The sequence below is a fragment of the Cervus elaphus genome, chromosome 18 (genome assembly GCF_910594005.1).
Source record: "Cervus elaphus chromosome 18, mCerEla1.1, whole genome shotgun sequence".
NCBI lineage: Eukaryota > Metazoa > Chordata > Mammalia > Artiodactyla > Cervidae > Cervus > Cervus elaphus.
Genome location: NC_057832.1, coordinates 111,100,017 through 111,116,769, shown reverse-complemented (window position 1 = coordinate 111,116,769; position 16,753 = coordinate 111,100,017). Strand labels below are relative to the sequence as shown.

At 42.1% G+C, this 16,753-nt stretch overlaps 1 protein-coding gene across 2 annotated transcripts in view; it reads right to left on the bottom strand.

Annotated features, from left to right (window-relative positions):
* The window catches only part of MGAM (maltase-glucoamylase), a 198,121-nt gene that overhangs the window by 30,285 nt on the left and 151,083 nt on the right, over positions 1 to 16,753 (bottom strand). For both annotated transcript variants that reach the window (XM_043873137.1, XM_043873134.1), the window contains 9 exons: positions 16,072 to 16,227; positions 14,462 to 14,743; positions 11,755 to 11,909; positions 10,493 to 10,661; positions 9,843 to 9,939; positions 9,263 to 9,375; positions 8,677 to 8,802; positions 6,686 to 6,814; positions 4,910 to 5,017 (listed from right to left, as the gene is read on the bottom strand). In XM_043873137.1, coding sequence (XP_043729072.1) covers positions 4,910 to 5,017; positions 6,686 to 6,814; positions 8,677 to 8,802; positions 9,263 to 9,375; positions 9,843 to 9,939; positions 10,493 to 10,661; positions 11,755 to 11,909; positions 14,462 to 14,743; positions 16,072 to 16,227 — 1,335 coding nt within the window. The remainder of the gene's footprint in view (positions 1 to 4,909; positions 5,018 to 6,685; positions 6,815 to 8,676; positions 8,803 to 9,262; positions 9,376 to 9,842; positions 9,940 to 10,492; positions 10,662 to 11,754; positions 11,910 to 14,461; positions 14,744 to 16,071; positions 16,228 to 16,753) is intronic.

Here is a 16,753-nt window from a genome sequence, read left to right as displayed (position 1 = left end):
TTAGCCTCAAGACTTTTAAGCAGTATCACAACTTACTAAGGACCCCAAGTATACACAGCATTAAAAAATTCATAGTATCAAAAAAAAAATTCATAGTGTCAACCAATTTCATCTATAATTACAAGGACATTAACTGTATACATTTTGGACTTCCTTGGTGGTTCAGACGGTAAAGCGTCTGCCTACAATGCAGGAGACCCGGGTTCAGTCCCTGGGCTGGGAAGATCTCCTGGAGAAGGAAATGGCAACTCACTCCAGTATTCTTGCCTGAAAAATCCCATGGACAAAGGAACCTGATAGGTTATAGTTCATGGGGTCACAAAGAGTCAGACACGACTGAGTGACTTCACTTTCACTTTTCAACTATATACATTGATTCATTCATTCAACAAATACTGAACATTTACTATATGCCAGGCTCCCTTCTATAATCTGTATCTGCTGAGCCTTAAGTAAGAAACAGTCCTTGTTTTCTCCAAGTTCACAGATGGAACATAAGCAAGTTGCAATATACAAAAGGGAGAACAAAGCTGGTCTTTGGATGCTTCCTAAGAGTGAATATTTAAGTTGGCCTTGAAGTGCAGGTATTATTTGGGTAAGTTGGGAAGGAAACATTCAAAGGCACTTGAACAGGGCATTCAGTTCAGTTCATTCGCTCAGTTGTGTCCGACTCTTTGCAAACCCATGAACTGCACAACACCCGGCTCCCCTGTCCATCACCAACTCCCGGAGTCCACCCAAAACCATGTTCATTGAGTCGATGATGCCATCCAACCATCTCATCCTCTGTCGTCCCCTTCTCCTCCTGCCCCCAAACCTTTCCAGCATTAGGGTCTTTTCAAATGAGACAGCTCTTCTCATTAGGTGGCCAAAGTATTGGAGTTTCAGGTTCAACATCAGTCCTTCCAATGAACACCCAGGACTGATCTCCTTTAGGATGGACTGGTTGATTCTCCTTGCAGTCCAGGGGACTCTTAAGAGTCTTCTCCAACACCACAGTTCAAAAGCATCAATTCTTTGGTGCTCAGCTTTCTTTATAGTCCAATTCTCACATCCATACATGACCACTGGAAAAACCATATTCTTGACTAGATGGACCTTTGTAGACAAAGTAATGTCTCTGCTTTTTAATATGCTGTCTAGGTTGGTCATAACTTTTCTTCCAAGGAGTAAGCATCTTTTAATTTCACTGCTGCAATCACCATCTGCAGTGATTTTGGAGCCCCCCAAAATAAAGTGAGCCACTATTTCCACTGTTTCCCCATCAATTTGCCATGAAGTGATGGGACCAGATGCCATGATCTTAGCTTTCTGAATGTTGAGCTTTAAGCCAACTTTTTCACTCTCCTCTTTCACTTTCATCAAGAGGCTCTTTAGTTCTTCTTCACTTCCTGCCATAAAGGTGGTATCATCTGCATATCTGAGGTTATTGATATTTCTCCCAGCAATCTTGATTCCAGCTTGTGCTTCTTCCAGCCCAGCGTTTCTCATGATGCACTCTGCATATAAGTTAAATAAGCAGGGTGACAATATACAGCCTTGACGTACTCCTTTTCCTATTTGGAACCAGTCTGTTGTTCCATGTCCAGTTCTAACTGTTGCTTCCTGACTTGTATACAGGTTTCTCAAGAGGCAGGTCAGGTGGTCTGGTATTCCCATCTCCTTCAGAATTGTCCACAGTTTATTGTGATCCACACAGTCAAAGGCTTTGGCATAGTCAATAAAGTAGAAATAGATATTTTTCTGGAATTCTCTTCTTTTTTTGATGACCCAGCAGATGTTGGCAATTTGATTTCTTGTTCCTCTGCCTTTCTAAAACCAGCTTGAACAGGGTATTAATCCAGAGCAAGAGTGTTGCAGCAAAACATAAACGAGTGAGGAGCCTTTGGCACATACCAGCCAAATAGGCCTACAGTCATTTTGGTTATTCTTTAGCTGTTACTACTAACAGAGTCTTGAGAAACCTGTATACAGGTCAGGAAGCAGCAGTTAGAACTGGACATGGAACAACAGACTGGTTCCAAATAGGGAAAGGAGTACGTCAAGGCTGTATATTGTCACCCTGCTTATTTAACTTACATGCAGAGTGCATCATGAGAAACGCTGGGCTGGAAGAAGCACAAGCTGGAATCAAGATTGCTGGGAGAAATATCAGTAACCTCAGATATTCAGATGACACCACACTTATGGCAGGAAGTGAAGAAGAACTAAAGAGCCTCTTGATGAAAGTGAAAGAGGAGAGTGAAAAAGTTGGCTTAAAGCTCAACATTCAGAAAGCTAAGATCATGGCATCTGGTCCCATCACTTCATGGCAAATAGATGGGGAAACAATAGAAATAGTGACAGACTTTGTTTTGGGGGGCTCCAAAATTACTGCAGATGGTGACTGCAGTCATGAAATTAAAAGATGCTTACTCCTTGGAAGAAAAGTTATGACCAACCTAGACAGCATATTAAAAAGCTAGCTCAATTCCAGAAAAATAAATGACCCAATCAAAAAATGGGCCAAAGAACTAAACAGACATTTCTCCAAAGAAGACATACAGATGGCTAACAAACACCTGAAAAGATGCTCAACATCACTCATTATTAGAGAAATGCAAATCAAAACCACAATGAGGTACCATTACACGCCAGTCAGGATGGCTGCTATCCAAAAGTCTACAAGCAATAAATGCTGGAGAGGGTGTGAAGAAAAGGGAACCCTCTTACACTGTTGGTGGGAATGCAAACTAGTACAGCCACTATGGAAAACAGTGTGGAGATTTCTTAAAAAACTGGAAATAGAACTGCCATATGACCCAGCAATCCCACTTCTGGGCATACACACTGAGGAAACCAGATCTGAAAGAGACACGTGCACCCCAATGTTCATCGCAGCACTGTTTCTAATAGCCAGGACATGGAAGCAACCTAGATGCCCATCAGCAGATGAATGGATAAGGAAGCTGTGGTACATATACACCATGGAATATTACTCAGCCATTAAAAAGAATTCATTTGAATCAGTCCTAATGAGATGGATGAAACTGGAGCCCCTTATACAGAGTGAAGTAAGCCAGAAAGATAAAGAACATTACAGCATACTAACACATATATATGGAATTTAGAAAGATGGTAACGATAACCCTATATGCAAAACAGAAAAAGAGACACAGAAATACAGAACAGACTTTTGAACTCTGTGGGAGAAGGTGAGGGTGGGATGTTTCGAGAGAACAGCATGTATACTATCTATGGTGAAACAGATCACCAGCCCAGGTGGGATGCATGAGACAAGTGCTCGGGCCTGGTGCACTGGGAAGACCCAGAGGAATCGGGTGGAGAGGGAGGTGGGAGGGGGGGTCGGGATGGGGAATACGTGTAAATCTATGGCTGATTCATATCAATGTATGACAAAACCCACTGAAATGTTGTGAAGTAGTTAGCCTCCAACTAATAAAAAATAAATAAATAAATAAATAAATAAAAAGCAGAGACATTATTTTGCCAACAAAGGTCCATCTAGTCAAAGCGATGGTTTTTCCAGTAGTCATGTATGGGTGTGAGAGTTGGCCTATAAAGAAAGCTGAGCATTGAAGAATTGATGCTTTTGAACTGTGGTGTTGGAGAAGACGCTTGAGAATTTCTTGGACAACAAGGAGATCCAACCAGTCCATCCTAAAGGAAATCAATCCTGAATATTCATTGGAAGGACTGATGCTGAAGCTGAAACTCCAATACTTTGGCCACCTGATGCGAAGAGCTGACTCATTTGAAAAGACCCTGATGCTGGGAAATATTGAAAGCAGGAGGAGAAGGGGACGATAGAGGATGAGATGGTTGGATGGCATCACTGACTCAATGGACATGTGTTGAGTAAACTCTGGGAGTTTGTGATGGACAGAGAGGCCTGGCATGCTGTAGCCCATGGAGTTGCAAAGAGTTGGATACAACTGAGTGACTGAACTGAACTGAACTGAACTAACAGACACTTGTAGCTGGACTTGTCCTTCACAAAGCTAATTACTCTCTGACTCCATGTAGATTATATTCTATACTTGGCATTTTTCTCCTACACTCCCTGTAGCATTCTCCATTTCAGAAAGAAGGTCCTGGGTTGATAACTTCAGGAACACCAGACTTGGCTGCTGAGTTGCCTGATGCCAGCTGTGGCCATTTTGAAACTTTGCAGCAGAAAAAAAGATGCAAGACATTCAAGAGGATATAAAACCTCTCTCTATTCCTAAGAGAGCAAGGCACAATTATTGAGTCACTGGTCCATTGTTTTCCCCTTTTGCCTGGTAAAAATAATAAAGCTACTCTTTTCTATTTCCTCCAAATGTTGTCTCTGTATTTCTATTCAGCATCGGTAGACAGAGAGCCAAGACTTTGGCAACAAGATGAAGCAGCATGGGATATTTACAGAGCAACCCTGGCTAAGAGCTACTGTCATCCAGAGTCAGGAAGTCCACTTAAAATCTTGTTGCTAAGAATCAAACAATGAGTATGAGGATTGAGGCCACAAAAGAGAATGAAAGGAGATAAGAGGAGATTAATTCATAGCATTCAGTGATTTTATTAGATACTGATTAAGCATCCTGGGTCAAAGATGAGAGTAGGTGACTGAGAGACAGATTTCAAAGTCCTTTTCAAAGGGATTCTTTATCTTTGTTAAATGACCAGTTGGCATATATAAGGGGTGGGTCATTGGAATACTTCCAGACAATAAAACAAGGCTCACTGATATTTTAGAGGATTAGACCTGAAACCTTCGCCTTATTAATGTTTATTGAGCTAATCAGTATCAGACAGATTTCTACTCATTCATAATTTATAAATTACCCAATATATTTTGCCAAGAGTTATTGCATCTCTTTTAATCAATTGTGACACTGATTAACTACAGGCATCTTATCCAAAATCTTACCTTTCCCCAGACAATATCGCTGTTGTCTGGCCATTTGATGAACACATCACTTTCCTTCCCTCTGGTGAATGTGAGATACTGGGTCTCATTGCCAGAAATGGCTGGGTCCTGCAGTGAAAGGGTTAAAACAGCAGACATGAGAAAAACATCACCAAGAAATCTCCTCTCTAAATTTTTAACAATTCACAGTGCAGAAAGAAATGGTGAGAAATAATACAACACACCACACACACACCCCATGAATAATTGAGAGCTAAAAACTATATTGATGTTTCTTTGTAACATTATTTTTTTTATTTATTTTTATTTATTTATTTTATTTATTTTTTGCAACATGTGGCATGTGGGATCTTAGTTCCCCAACCAGGGATCAAACCCACACCCCCTGCATTGAAGTGTGGAGTCTTAACCACTGGACCATCAGGGAAGTCCCTCTCTATAACATTCTTGAGGAAAAAAAAGTATGCTTATGTTTGAAAACAATTCCTGGAGATAAACCAGGTTAATAAAACCTTACCCTCAAGTGGAGAAGTCTAACTGATTATGTTTCCACAATGTAATGTCAATAGTCCTTAAGAACATGAAATTCCTTTCTTCTATTCTGTGACCCAACTTGTCTATCTCAAGTTCCCTTCCCTGTTCAATCTATCCCATACCTGACTCTCTAAATAGCATCATACTTCACAACTGTCGTAGAAATTGTCACTACCTATCTGAAATTATCTTTTTTTAATGTTTATTTATTGGGGGTCTCCCTCTAATAGAATAAAATCCCTGTAAGAAAAAGGACATCTTACTCTCATAGATTATAAATACATTTTTTAGAAGAGGGATTTTCAAAGACCCAGTGTTTAGTCAATACTTGAATGAATGAATGAACAAAAGTCAAAAAATATTGCTGTAATTTCTGGAGGCTAGAAGGAAGGATCATTTGTAGGTAACTACTTCTGTGTTTGATAAGATAACAGCTTCCAATGTAAAATGTGTGCTCAGTCGCTCAGTCAAGTCCAACTCTTTGTGACCCCATGGACTATAGCCTTCCAGGCTCCTTCTGCCCATGGAATTTCCCAGGCAAAAATACTGGAGTGAGTTGCCATTTCCTCTTCCAGGGGATCTTCGTGATCCAGGGATCAAATCATTGCCTCTTGTCTCCTGCATTGGCAGGCAGATTCTTTATTGCTGTACCCCCCTGGTAAGCCCCCAATGTGAAATAATAAACTGATATTCTGGATCTTAAATCAGTTGTTTGTGAATTTAATTTAGAAGAAATAAGTCCCTTAAACCTCACCATTGTTGAGTACTGGTGATGGTAACTTAAGAGGTTTTTGAGCCCCTAAGGGAAAAATGAGATTAAGATACAGCTATTTTCTCCAAGGCATAACCTGAAACAGTGAGACACACTCTCTCTCTTCTTTACTGTGTTTTTTTTTTTGGGGGGGGGAGGCTATATCTAGTATTACATGTTCTATTGTATTTTTGGCTATTATCTAGTATTTCAGTTTTCTAACTCTACCGAAAGAATGTAATAATAAATTACCTCCTAATAACGCAGTTATGAAAAATAAATATTGCAATCCATCATCTTTTAAAAGTCATTTTCATTCATTCTTCTTTTGTTTATTTGCTTTTTAATACTTTAAAAAAAATTATAGATTCATAAGAAGTTACAAAAAATGTTCAGGGAGATCTTCTGTATTTTTCATCCAGTTTCCCTCAATGGTACTAGTTTTGAACTATAGAAGCAGAAAACAGGATCTAATCTTTCTAAATACCTACCAGAACAAGAACAAATCTCGTGCCATTTTTCTTCATTTGCTCAATCAGGAGACCAAGATTTTGAAAGCTGGGGCTGAGGGTGAAGTCCAGCTTCCGGTCCATGTAGTCGATGTCTACATGTTGGACATCCTATAGAAGCAAGCAAGCAGGATACTTAGGTCCCTGCAGCAGGAGCTCCTCGGGGCACGTGAATTGCTCAGCCAGGCTCCGGTCCTACTGCCTGCAGACTCCAGACCAGACCTCCCTGAACTTCTTATCTGTTACTCTCCTAGACTGACTTTTCAATTCTGCTGATTGAAATTGCTTTTTAATCCCTACATCCAGCTCACTGGTTCCCATTCTTTCTCTTTCTGCTCCTCCAACTGTATTTCCTCCCTTTCCTTCCCTCAATTTATGTCTTTTCCATTCTTCAGATCTGAAACCCAATGAGCCTATTAAACAAAATGCTGGTTGAATGTTCAAGGGTAGAAAGCCATACTTGCCTGAGAAACAAAAGATTGTATATCTGTGTCTTTCCCCCCCACCTTCAATAAACCTGACTGAATTTATTCACATTTGCTGCTACTGTTGCTAAGTCACTTCAGTCGTGTCCGACTCTGTGCGACCCCATAGACAGCAGCCCACCAGGCTCCCCCATCCCTGGGATTCTCCAGGCAAGAACACTGGAGTGGGTTGCCATTTCCTTCTCCAATGCCTAAAAGTGAAAAGTGAAAGTGAAGTCGCTCAGTCGTGTCCGACTCTTCGAAACCCCATGGACTGTAGCCTATCAGGCTCCTCCGTCTATGGGATTTTCCAGGCAAGAGCACTGGAGTGGGTTGCCATTGCCTTCTCCTATTCACATTTAGAACTACATTATTTTATAGTTTTCTAGAATGTATTTATTTCTGCCACTCTCATTTGACTGGATGAGCCTTGGAGTGAGAACCTTGCCTTCCCTCTTCTCTGTAAAGCACCAACTCAGGTTTCTGCACATGAAATTCACTTAATCCTTGATTGCTGAATAATGACATCAAGTGGTTAATATTCAGTTCCTGGTGGGGAGATGATGATTCTTTTTAGCCTAAAAGTGATAATCACCTGAATTGCCTTAAGACTTTAAGTAAAAGTTGTTCGAGGGAGGAGAGATTTGTTCATAAGCCAAAACTCGGAAAGAATGAATCAACACATTATTAACATTAATTGTCTCTGTGAGGTAAACCCATGGATTTTTTTAATCTTTTAATTTTCCTATCTTTTCTAATTTATGTTTAATAAGTATCTAGAATAGCAGTCTATAAAAAGAAAAATTAAGCCTGGATGAATGTTTCAAATTATCTTTGATGAGAATATCATAATGCTTTATTTTATTCTCAGCTGCCAATCATTAATTGTCCTCCAAAACCTCAGGAGGTGAATTGAGAGCAAAACAACTGCGTGATGAGAAACTGATCATTACAGGAGGATAAAGAACATGCTATTTATGGAATTCTGCCTGTTGACAGCAAATGACTGCACTTCTAGGGCTTTATCTAGGGGATAGGTTGTTGTAGGATATGCTTATGTGTATGTGTGTGTTTAAGAAAAAGTGAAGGCTTACTATTAACTGGTTTCATTCATATTCTCCTTTTATATCCACCCTCCCCAAGAATAGCCACAGTACAATTTCCTAAAATGGTTATAATCTTGAGATGATTTTCAGGTCCCAAAAGTCATGTCTCAAAGTCCAGCCACGGCTATTGCAGGATATTCCTGGCAAGAGGCAGGAACGGTATCCCCCAAGCATCCCTCAAACTGCTGAAGGATTTATGCAACTCTCAGTTTGCAACCCTTGATTTTAAAGGGTTGCCTGAAATATACTTAAAAGGTAATGTTTTCTAGATCCACAGCTACATTTTCTTCATGCTGAAGTAGTCATCACTACTTGAATGAATTTCTATGAAGATTTTCCAATCTATACTTAGCCACAAATTCCCACCACTAATTAAACCACAGACTGAATGAGGGTATCATACGTAGGGAATCTGAGCAGCCATCATTGCATCATACAAACTGGAGATTTCATAATCATCCTGGTATCCATAGCGACTCAGCTGGAATCCCAAGGCCCAGTAGGGAATCATTGCTGGGCGACCAATCAACTAAAATAAAAAAGAAAAATAGATTCAAGTCAATTTCTTTGGGAAGAAAAGATGATTGACTTATACTTGAAGCAACTTGAGCTCTTCCGTGAAGCTGTCTCATCTAAGAGGCTTCACTCAAGAAAAATAAGAAAGTCAAATAAATATGGATTAACCATAGAGATGCAGAATGATAGAAAGTCTCTCTATAAACAGTATCCACTCTAGGAAACCTGAGAACTCAGTGATTATCACTGATTTGAAATTCTCAGGAAGGCAAATAGTTAAGAGAAGTATGGGATATCAATATGCCTGTAGAGCCCCTAAACACTAACTCCTGACTTTCAGAAAAGACAGCAATAATGTAGTAGGGACATCTAAGGGCCTTAAGGGTGGAAAAAATGGCCTTTCTCAGTGCTAAGAACAAGGCAATACCCAGCAAACACTGGATGATATATTGATGGGTAGAATAACTTCCAACCTCAGTGTATTGCTGAGTTACAAGCTCAGGGGTTGGCCCCAAAACCATATAAAAGTCCAAAATGCCTCCTGTGGTGCGATATGTCAGGGCAGGAGTAGGCTGGAAAGTCACATCTGTTAAAAAAAAAAAAAAAAGAAGAAGGTGAGGAGTATCCTTGGAACTATAAATCTCCCAGTCAGGGACTCTGCCCTAAATTTTGCTATTTTCACTTTCTTACATTCTTATTTTAATGCCCACTTCCTCTAATAAGCCATTTCCCATAAAGTAGAATCAGAGAGGGATATTCAGGTACCTCAAACATAATCTCAGTCTCAACATCTTATTATCACTTTGTGAAAAAGAGCTAAAAGGTACAGTAAATAAGGTCACACAAGATAGGCACTGTGTTTAGTGAAAATTGTACCCCTTATACCTGGCCTAGTGCTCTTAGTAAAACTTGAATAAATGAATGAATGGTAGGTGAGTTTATCTGTTTCATTTGCCTTGCCCTTGACTTTCCTTATTTCTGTTGATGTTCCAGATGGCTGAAAGAGGTCCCAGATGTTTCTGGTGGTACACAGGGATTGTGTGTCTGTCTTACCCATGGCATTGCTATTCAGCAGGAGCACTCCGTGGGCACTGCCATCCTCCTCCAGGGCCATGTAGTAGGGGTGGACACCATAGGAGTTCTTCTTGTACTAGGAGGGTTGTGGGAAGAGCAGGAGGGTAATCAAGAAGAGAAAATCCAAGAAATCATTTTCACATCATAACCCAAACAGCAAACTCCTGTGCAGTATTGCAGATTCAGTACAATGTCATGTCTCTTGTGAAGACTTCCTTGACCCTTCCTTCCATCCCAGATGAAAACCTAAGTGCCCTCTCCCCCTATGCCTTCCTTGTTTATTACTATACAAATCTATTGCAGCACTGGTTACACCACATTACCATTATTTCTGCCTCTCTCTCTTTCTCTCTTTTACTAGTTTATAAGCATCTGGAGAAAAAGGCAGTGTCTTAATAAGACACTGTCTCATTCTATGTGTGCCTGACATGTAGAACATATTAAATAAAAGTTTATGAAATAAATAAAATCCATAGTCCACAGGAAATATATATATATAAATAGGTAGTTTAGGGACAGAAAGGAAGGAGAACCTTAAATATGGTGTATTTCATCTGAGAGGAGAATATACAGGGATTAAAGTAAATTTACATAGAGTAAAAATATTGATGATTTTGGTCTGTGCTTACCGCTGGTGGCTCATCTCGGGCAAACATCCCCCACGTGTGCCAGCTTATGTTTCTTCTGAAAGCTGTGTGCTCAGTTTCCCCAAAGCCATAGAGGTACTCAGAGGGGAGGCGTGTGGAGATGGAAAGGAACATGTCCCTGAAGGTGAAGCCAGGGAGCTGAGAGTCCCAACTGCAACATGAGAGCAGACCTTGGTTCAGAGCTGGGCACAGGCCAGCGCAAACACGGGCTCCATGGGGATGGATTCTGAAGCCTCCTGAGTGGCTGAATATCTGGATCCATGCTCAAATACTGTGAGACAACCCAGGTCATAACAATGGCCATAACTCACTGCCAAGGTTCCGTGTTGGCATCTTTATTTGTTATCTGTCTTCTGCAAGGCTGAGAATTCCTTTACTGGGTCCTGGGTTCCTGGACCACAAGGACCACATCACCCTCATCTCTGTATTTCTACGTCTCCTTGCCCAACATATCAGCTTGAATAAATGCATGAATGAATGGATAAGATAGAAGCACACTTTTCTGTGGAAAATGTGATACTCTTAGAATGGTTTTCTGGATTGGCCAAAGAACTTCTTACCAAAGAAGGGGACAGACAGAAAGTCAGACATACAGTCAGAGAGAGCTGAAAGCACATGTGCGCACCCAGGTCACAGTTTCTACATGGATGGGGAACCTCAGGCCCAGGCAAAATCCAGACCTTCACTCCAGTCCACTCAGCAGCAGGACAAGGGATACGAGATGACAGCTCCTTTCATGCTTACCACTGTGAAGAGGCTTTGAGTTTTGAATGTCAATAGAAGCAAAGACTGTGAGAAGCCACTTTGCCCTCCTCAGTAACCTTTGTCCTTCTCTCCTGACTCTTCTGTTATTATTTCTTAAAGAGAGTACATAGAACTTATTTCTATCACGGGTTATGTCATACTTATTAAATAGAGTTTCCTGTCCTACTTAACAGGAACAAAGAATAGAATATGTATTTTCCTTTCTCTAAAAACAAGCACCACTTAATTAGCTTTTGTAAACCTTTGGTTGATTCATTTTTCTTGTTAAGGACTAATGGAAAATTAAATCCTTATTGAAGTAGGGGAAATAGATACATTCTTCATTGAACATATTGACATAGTGTCTCTAAAATTAATATTTCACTTGCATCATGAGAGCCACTATAATTAGATCTAGAATCACTCTGCTGCTGCTGCTAAGTCACTTCAGTCATGTCCGACTCTGTGCGACCCCATAGAACCAAATAAAGAGTGCTTACATCACAGTTCTGGAGCTTTTTCTTCGAATCTGGATCCCAAAAGGATTGTTCTGAATCTTGACTTCATACAGACGGTTTTCAGGGGAGCCCACTGGAGACGAAGGGGTGTTCAGAGGCACTGGGACCTCGTACCTCTTATTAGTGGGATCATAGATCTGCCAAGAAGAGAGAAGGAAGCTTCTTCATGGAATCTCAGGCCTACAATTCCTTGTGCCAGCTTATATCAAATACAATTCAGTTTCCATATTTTCTGGCTGGTCTGAACATATCAGGAGGCATCAACTATCCTGAAACAAACATGTGTGAGGCCTACCCACCTACTGTGCCCAATATGGAGCCTGAACTCCAAAAATGCCTCAATATGACCTATTCAAAGCCAGCAAGGACACTTCTAAAAAATTTGTGATATAAGGGTATGGAATCTCATGGATAGAATGTGTGTGTGTGTGTGTGTGTGTGTTTATGAGGGTGTGGTATGGGAACATGCATGTGTATACAGTACCTTATGTGTGAGCATGTGAGTATATGTTAGAAATTAGAGAATTGAATTTATTTATGGACACTGAGGTCTTCTTACTGGTGGAACTTCCAGATGTTGTACAGTTTTTCCATCCCTAAGATGGCTCTCTTGTACCCACGGCTTGTTCCTATTTACCTGACAGGTATGATGTGTGGGAAAAATGAGAGAAGGGAAGAGTGTTGTTGGAGGCCCTGGAGTACTGCCAGGATGAGCAAGCCTCCTCTTCCTTATCATACTATTAGCCAACTTTTTACACTTCAGACAAGTCTCTTTTCTTGATAGGTAAGAAGTGGATTTATTTAGAGAGAAACACACTTCACAGGCAGAGTGTGGGCCACCTCAAAAGGCAAGAACCACCTCAAAATATGGCATGGTTAGTTTTTACGGGCTGGGTAATTTCATAGGCTAATGAGTGGGAGGAATTATTCCAACTATTTCAGGAAATGGGCACGGATTTCCATGAATTGAGACACCGCCCACTTTTCAGCCCTTTATAGTCAGCCTCAGAATTGTCATGGTACCTGTGGGCGTGTCATTTGGCTTGCTGATGTTTTACACTGATCCTATATTGAGGATCAAGAGGCTCAAAGTCTAGTGGAAATCGACTTGTCCGCCATTTTGGACCCATTTGGATCTAATCAGTTTATGTCCTGTCCTCAGGTTTTATTATTCTCTTGTGCCCTGTCCCCTTCCCTCCTGTTTCAGACAAGTTTTCTCTAAAGCTTTGCTTCTCAATATTGTGTTTGTCAGGCCAAAAGCAGCTTTCACAATGTTTCACATTGTTAAGCAGGATCACCAGGGAACTTGTTAAGACCACAGAATCTCAGCCTCACACCAGACTTTCTGAATCTGGCTCTTCATTTTGTACATCTCTGAAGTAACTCATCAAACACTGAAGTGTGAAAAGCAACATCTAGAGCTGACATGTCCAAGGAGGTACCCACCACATGTGGCCATGAAGCACTTGAATGTGCTGTCTGAATTGAGACTCACTATGAGTACAAAATACACAGTGAATTTTGAAGACCTAGTATGGTTAAATTATATTTGGATTACATGGTGATATGATAATATTTTAGCATATTGGTTAAATAAAATGGCACTAAAATAAATTTCATTAATTTTTTTCCAAATACATTTTTAAAACTATAGTTATTAGAAAACATGCAGGGACTTCCCTGGTGGTCCAGGGGTTAAGAATCTGCCTTGTAATGCAGGGGATGTGGGTTCCTTCCTCGGTCATGGAACTAAGCCCCTGCACCACAACTAGAGAGTCCATGTACTGCAACAAAAGACCCCACATGAGGCACTGAAGACCCGTGGATCAGACTGCATTTCTGTTAGAGCAGAGAGAAAATGTGTGAGAGGCCCTTGGACTGCAAGGAGATCTAACCAGTCCATTCTAAAGGAGATCAGGCCTGAGTGTTCATTGGAAGGACTGATGCTGAAGCTGAAACTCCAGTACTTTGGCCACCTGAGGCGGAGAGCTGACTCACTGGAAAAGAGCCTGATGCTGGAAAAGATTGAGGGCGGGAGAAGAAGGGGACAACAGAGGAGGAGATGGTTGGATGGCATCACCGACACAATGGACATGAGTTTGAGCAAGCTCTGGGAGTTGGGATGGACAGGGGAGCCTGGTGTGCTGCAGCCCATGGAGCTGCAAAGAGTTGGACACAACTGAGTGACTGAACTGAGTGGGTCTCCAAGAGTGGCCCCTGAAGTTACAGCATCAGCACCACCTGGAAACTTGCTAGCAGTGCAGATCCTCGGGTTGGAAACTCTGGGGGGTCAGGCCAGTCATCTTTTAACAAGATCGGCAGGTGATTCTGATACAGGTGCAGGTGCTAAAGCTTGAGAACCACAGCTAAAGAAATAACCCTGATATCAGAAGTGGGTTGTTGCCACTTAAATGACTTACCACACAGCAGACACACTTTTCTCAGGGCTAAAGAAGGACTCTTTGAGGATATTCACGACTTAGAGTACTCACTGTTATAAGAAGTTACCACCCCCAGTGATCTAAGGTTACATCCCACCCCAACTCTCTCCTAACTTTCTGATCTCCACCTCCTGGGGCCTCAGCAGCCCCACTTGTAAAATGAGGGAGTTGGATTAAAGCTGTTCCAATGTCTTCCAGCTGCATGGAGCTGTCAGCTAAGAATTCCAACCATGGAGACACTGGGTTACCTTGAACTGCAGCAGGTTCTCTGTGTGGTAGATCACGCTCAGGCGGAGAGAGCCGATGGCTGCAGAGAGAGTGTCGGAGGCAGAGGCGGCCTTCGCTGCGGCTGCAGGTGGGGGTAGCTTGTCCCGTGATGATGGTGGTGGCACCGTGGCTTGTGCAGCTTCCGAGGCTGTCAGGTGGGTGAGGTCTACGGTGATGCCCGTAGGCAGGTACTGAATGTTGCTGGCAGTATAATTAGGGATGGTGTCGTAGAAACAGGTGGGCACCCCAGGAACAGTCGTGGGCTGGAACAAGAGGAGGACTTCAAGGTCAGCCTCTGACACCACACTTCGAGACTCTAATTACAGAAGAAGGTGGTTAAACCAGACTCAGCCTCTTACTCTATGTCCATTGCTATGAGTTGAGCTATATCCCCCAAAGAGATGGTAAGCCCTGGCCCCTGGTACCTGTGAATAAGGTACCTGGTGCCTTGTTTGGAAATAGGATCTTTGTAGCTGATCAAGTTGAATGAGGTCATTGGGACAGAGCTAGCCAATATGACTAGTGTCCTTAGTAAAAGGGGAAAATAAGGCACAGACATGCACCTGGGGAGAACATCACGTGAAGATGAAGAGGTCAGGGTGATGTTTGTATAAACCAAGGAACCCTGCAGATTGCCAGCAAACCACCAGAACCCAGGAAAGGGACACAAAACAGATTTTCCCTCTTGGCCCCTAGAAAGCATCAACTCTGTGGACAGTTTGCTATCAGACTTCCAGCTCCCAGACACTGAGATAATAAATGTCTGTTGTTCTAAGTCACCCAGTTTGTGGTACTTGGCTATGGCAGCCCTAGCAAATGAATACACTCATTTAAACATACACGGGGATTTCCTTGGTAGTTGAGTGGCTAAGACTCCGAGCGCCCAATGCAGACTCAGAGCACCCAATCGACTGGGCTGGATCCCCGGTCGGAGAAACGGATCCCACATGCCACAGCTAAAGGTACCACATGTCACAACTAAGACCCAGCACAACCAAATAAACAAATAAAAAATAAAGAAAATAAACACACACACACACACACACACACACACACTGGCCTCATCTAACAGTGAAGGGCCAGCAGGAGACCTATCTGGAGACTGAGTCCTAAAGCAGGGCTCTGCTCCCCATGTCCTTACTGTCCATTATTGTGATCCCGAGGAAATCACTGATTTCTCTGGCCTTCGTTCTCTCTATTTCTCAAAGGGAGAGAAACAGCATTACCTTATCTTTCTGCTTGGACTCACCAATAGATGTGGGGGGGGGGGCGGGAATCACTTAAAATACTCAGTGCATTCCCACTACATTATAGCCATGTTCGGGACAAAGTGGGATCTGAAATGCTGTGGTTGTAGGAAAGAGCGAGTCAGTGAGTTGATCCTTATTCAGGTCTCTGAATGAAACACTGATCGCCTATCACATGCGACTGATAGAAACACCTCATCAGTTGCCATAGCATCATTTGCTTCCTGAAGATGATTACAGTTTAATCTATCAACATTGGAAAAGTGTTTCCTGGGTACCCAGTTACCCATGGGACACTTTTTACAGCTTCCTGCTCACTGGGGCAGTCTGCTCCTGGTCCTTACCTCCCAAAGGCACCCCCGCTCCCTGCAACTCTCCTCGGAGACAGCGGGCTGCTCAGGAAAGCAGTTGAACTTCTGCAGGTCGCTGACCGGAAGGTCCCACTGAATGGAGAATGCTTGTCCCAGTACCAGTCCCTTGAGGTCAGTGATGTTCACCACCTGAGGAAAGAGAAAGGGGCGTGAAGACAAATGAGACGAGGTGCAGCTGCCTGGATAACGTCCTTCTCTGATGGTCATGTAGTCAGGACCGGGGAAACCAGCCCTTTGACCAACACCGCTTTGAAGTAGGAAATTCGTAATTCTCTTTTTTCTTCTCCTCTGGGTCTTTCAACCTCTCTGTCAGGAAAATGAATCTGACTTCCTCCAGACCTTTCTGATCTCACGGAGCCAATGTGGGATATTGAATGGAAAGAGTTTCAGTCTTGTTAAGGAACACAGATCACAGGCGGGGAGGGCATTTCAGATTCATTGCCCCCTGGGCACGGGGCTCAGACATTTTACTAACAATGGCAGTAATGACGACCAGAGCTAAACTTTACTGAGTCTGTCAAGTACTGTGATAATCACTTCATATGCATTCTCTCTGCGAGTCCTGTAAAGCAATCCTATGCTATGAATAATACGACTATCTCAGTTTTACAAATCAGAACCCTGAGGTTCAGAGAGGTTTACTGTTTTGCTCAAG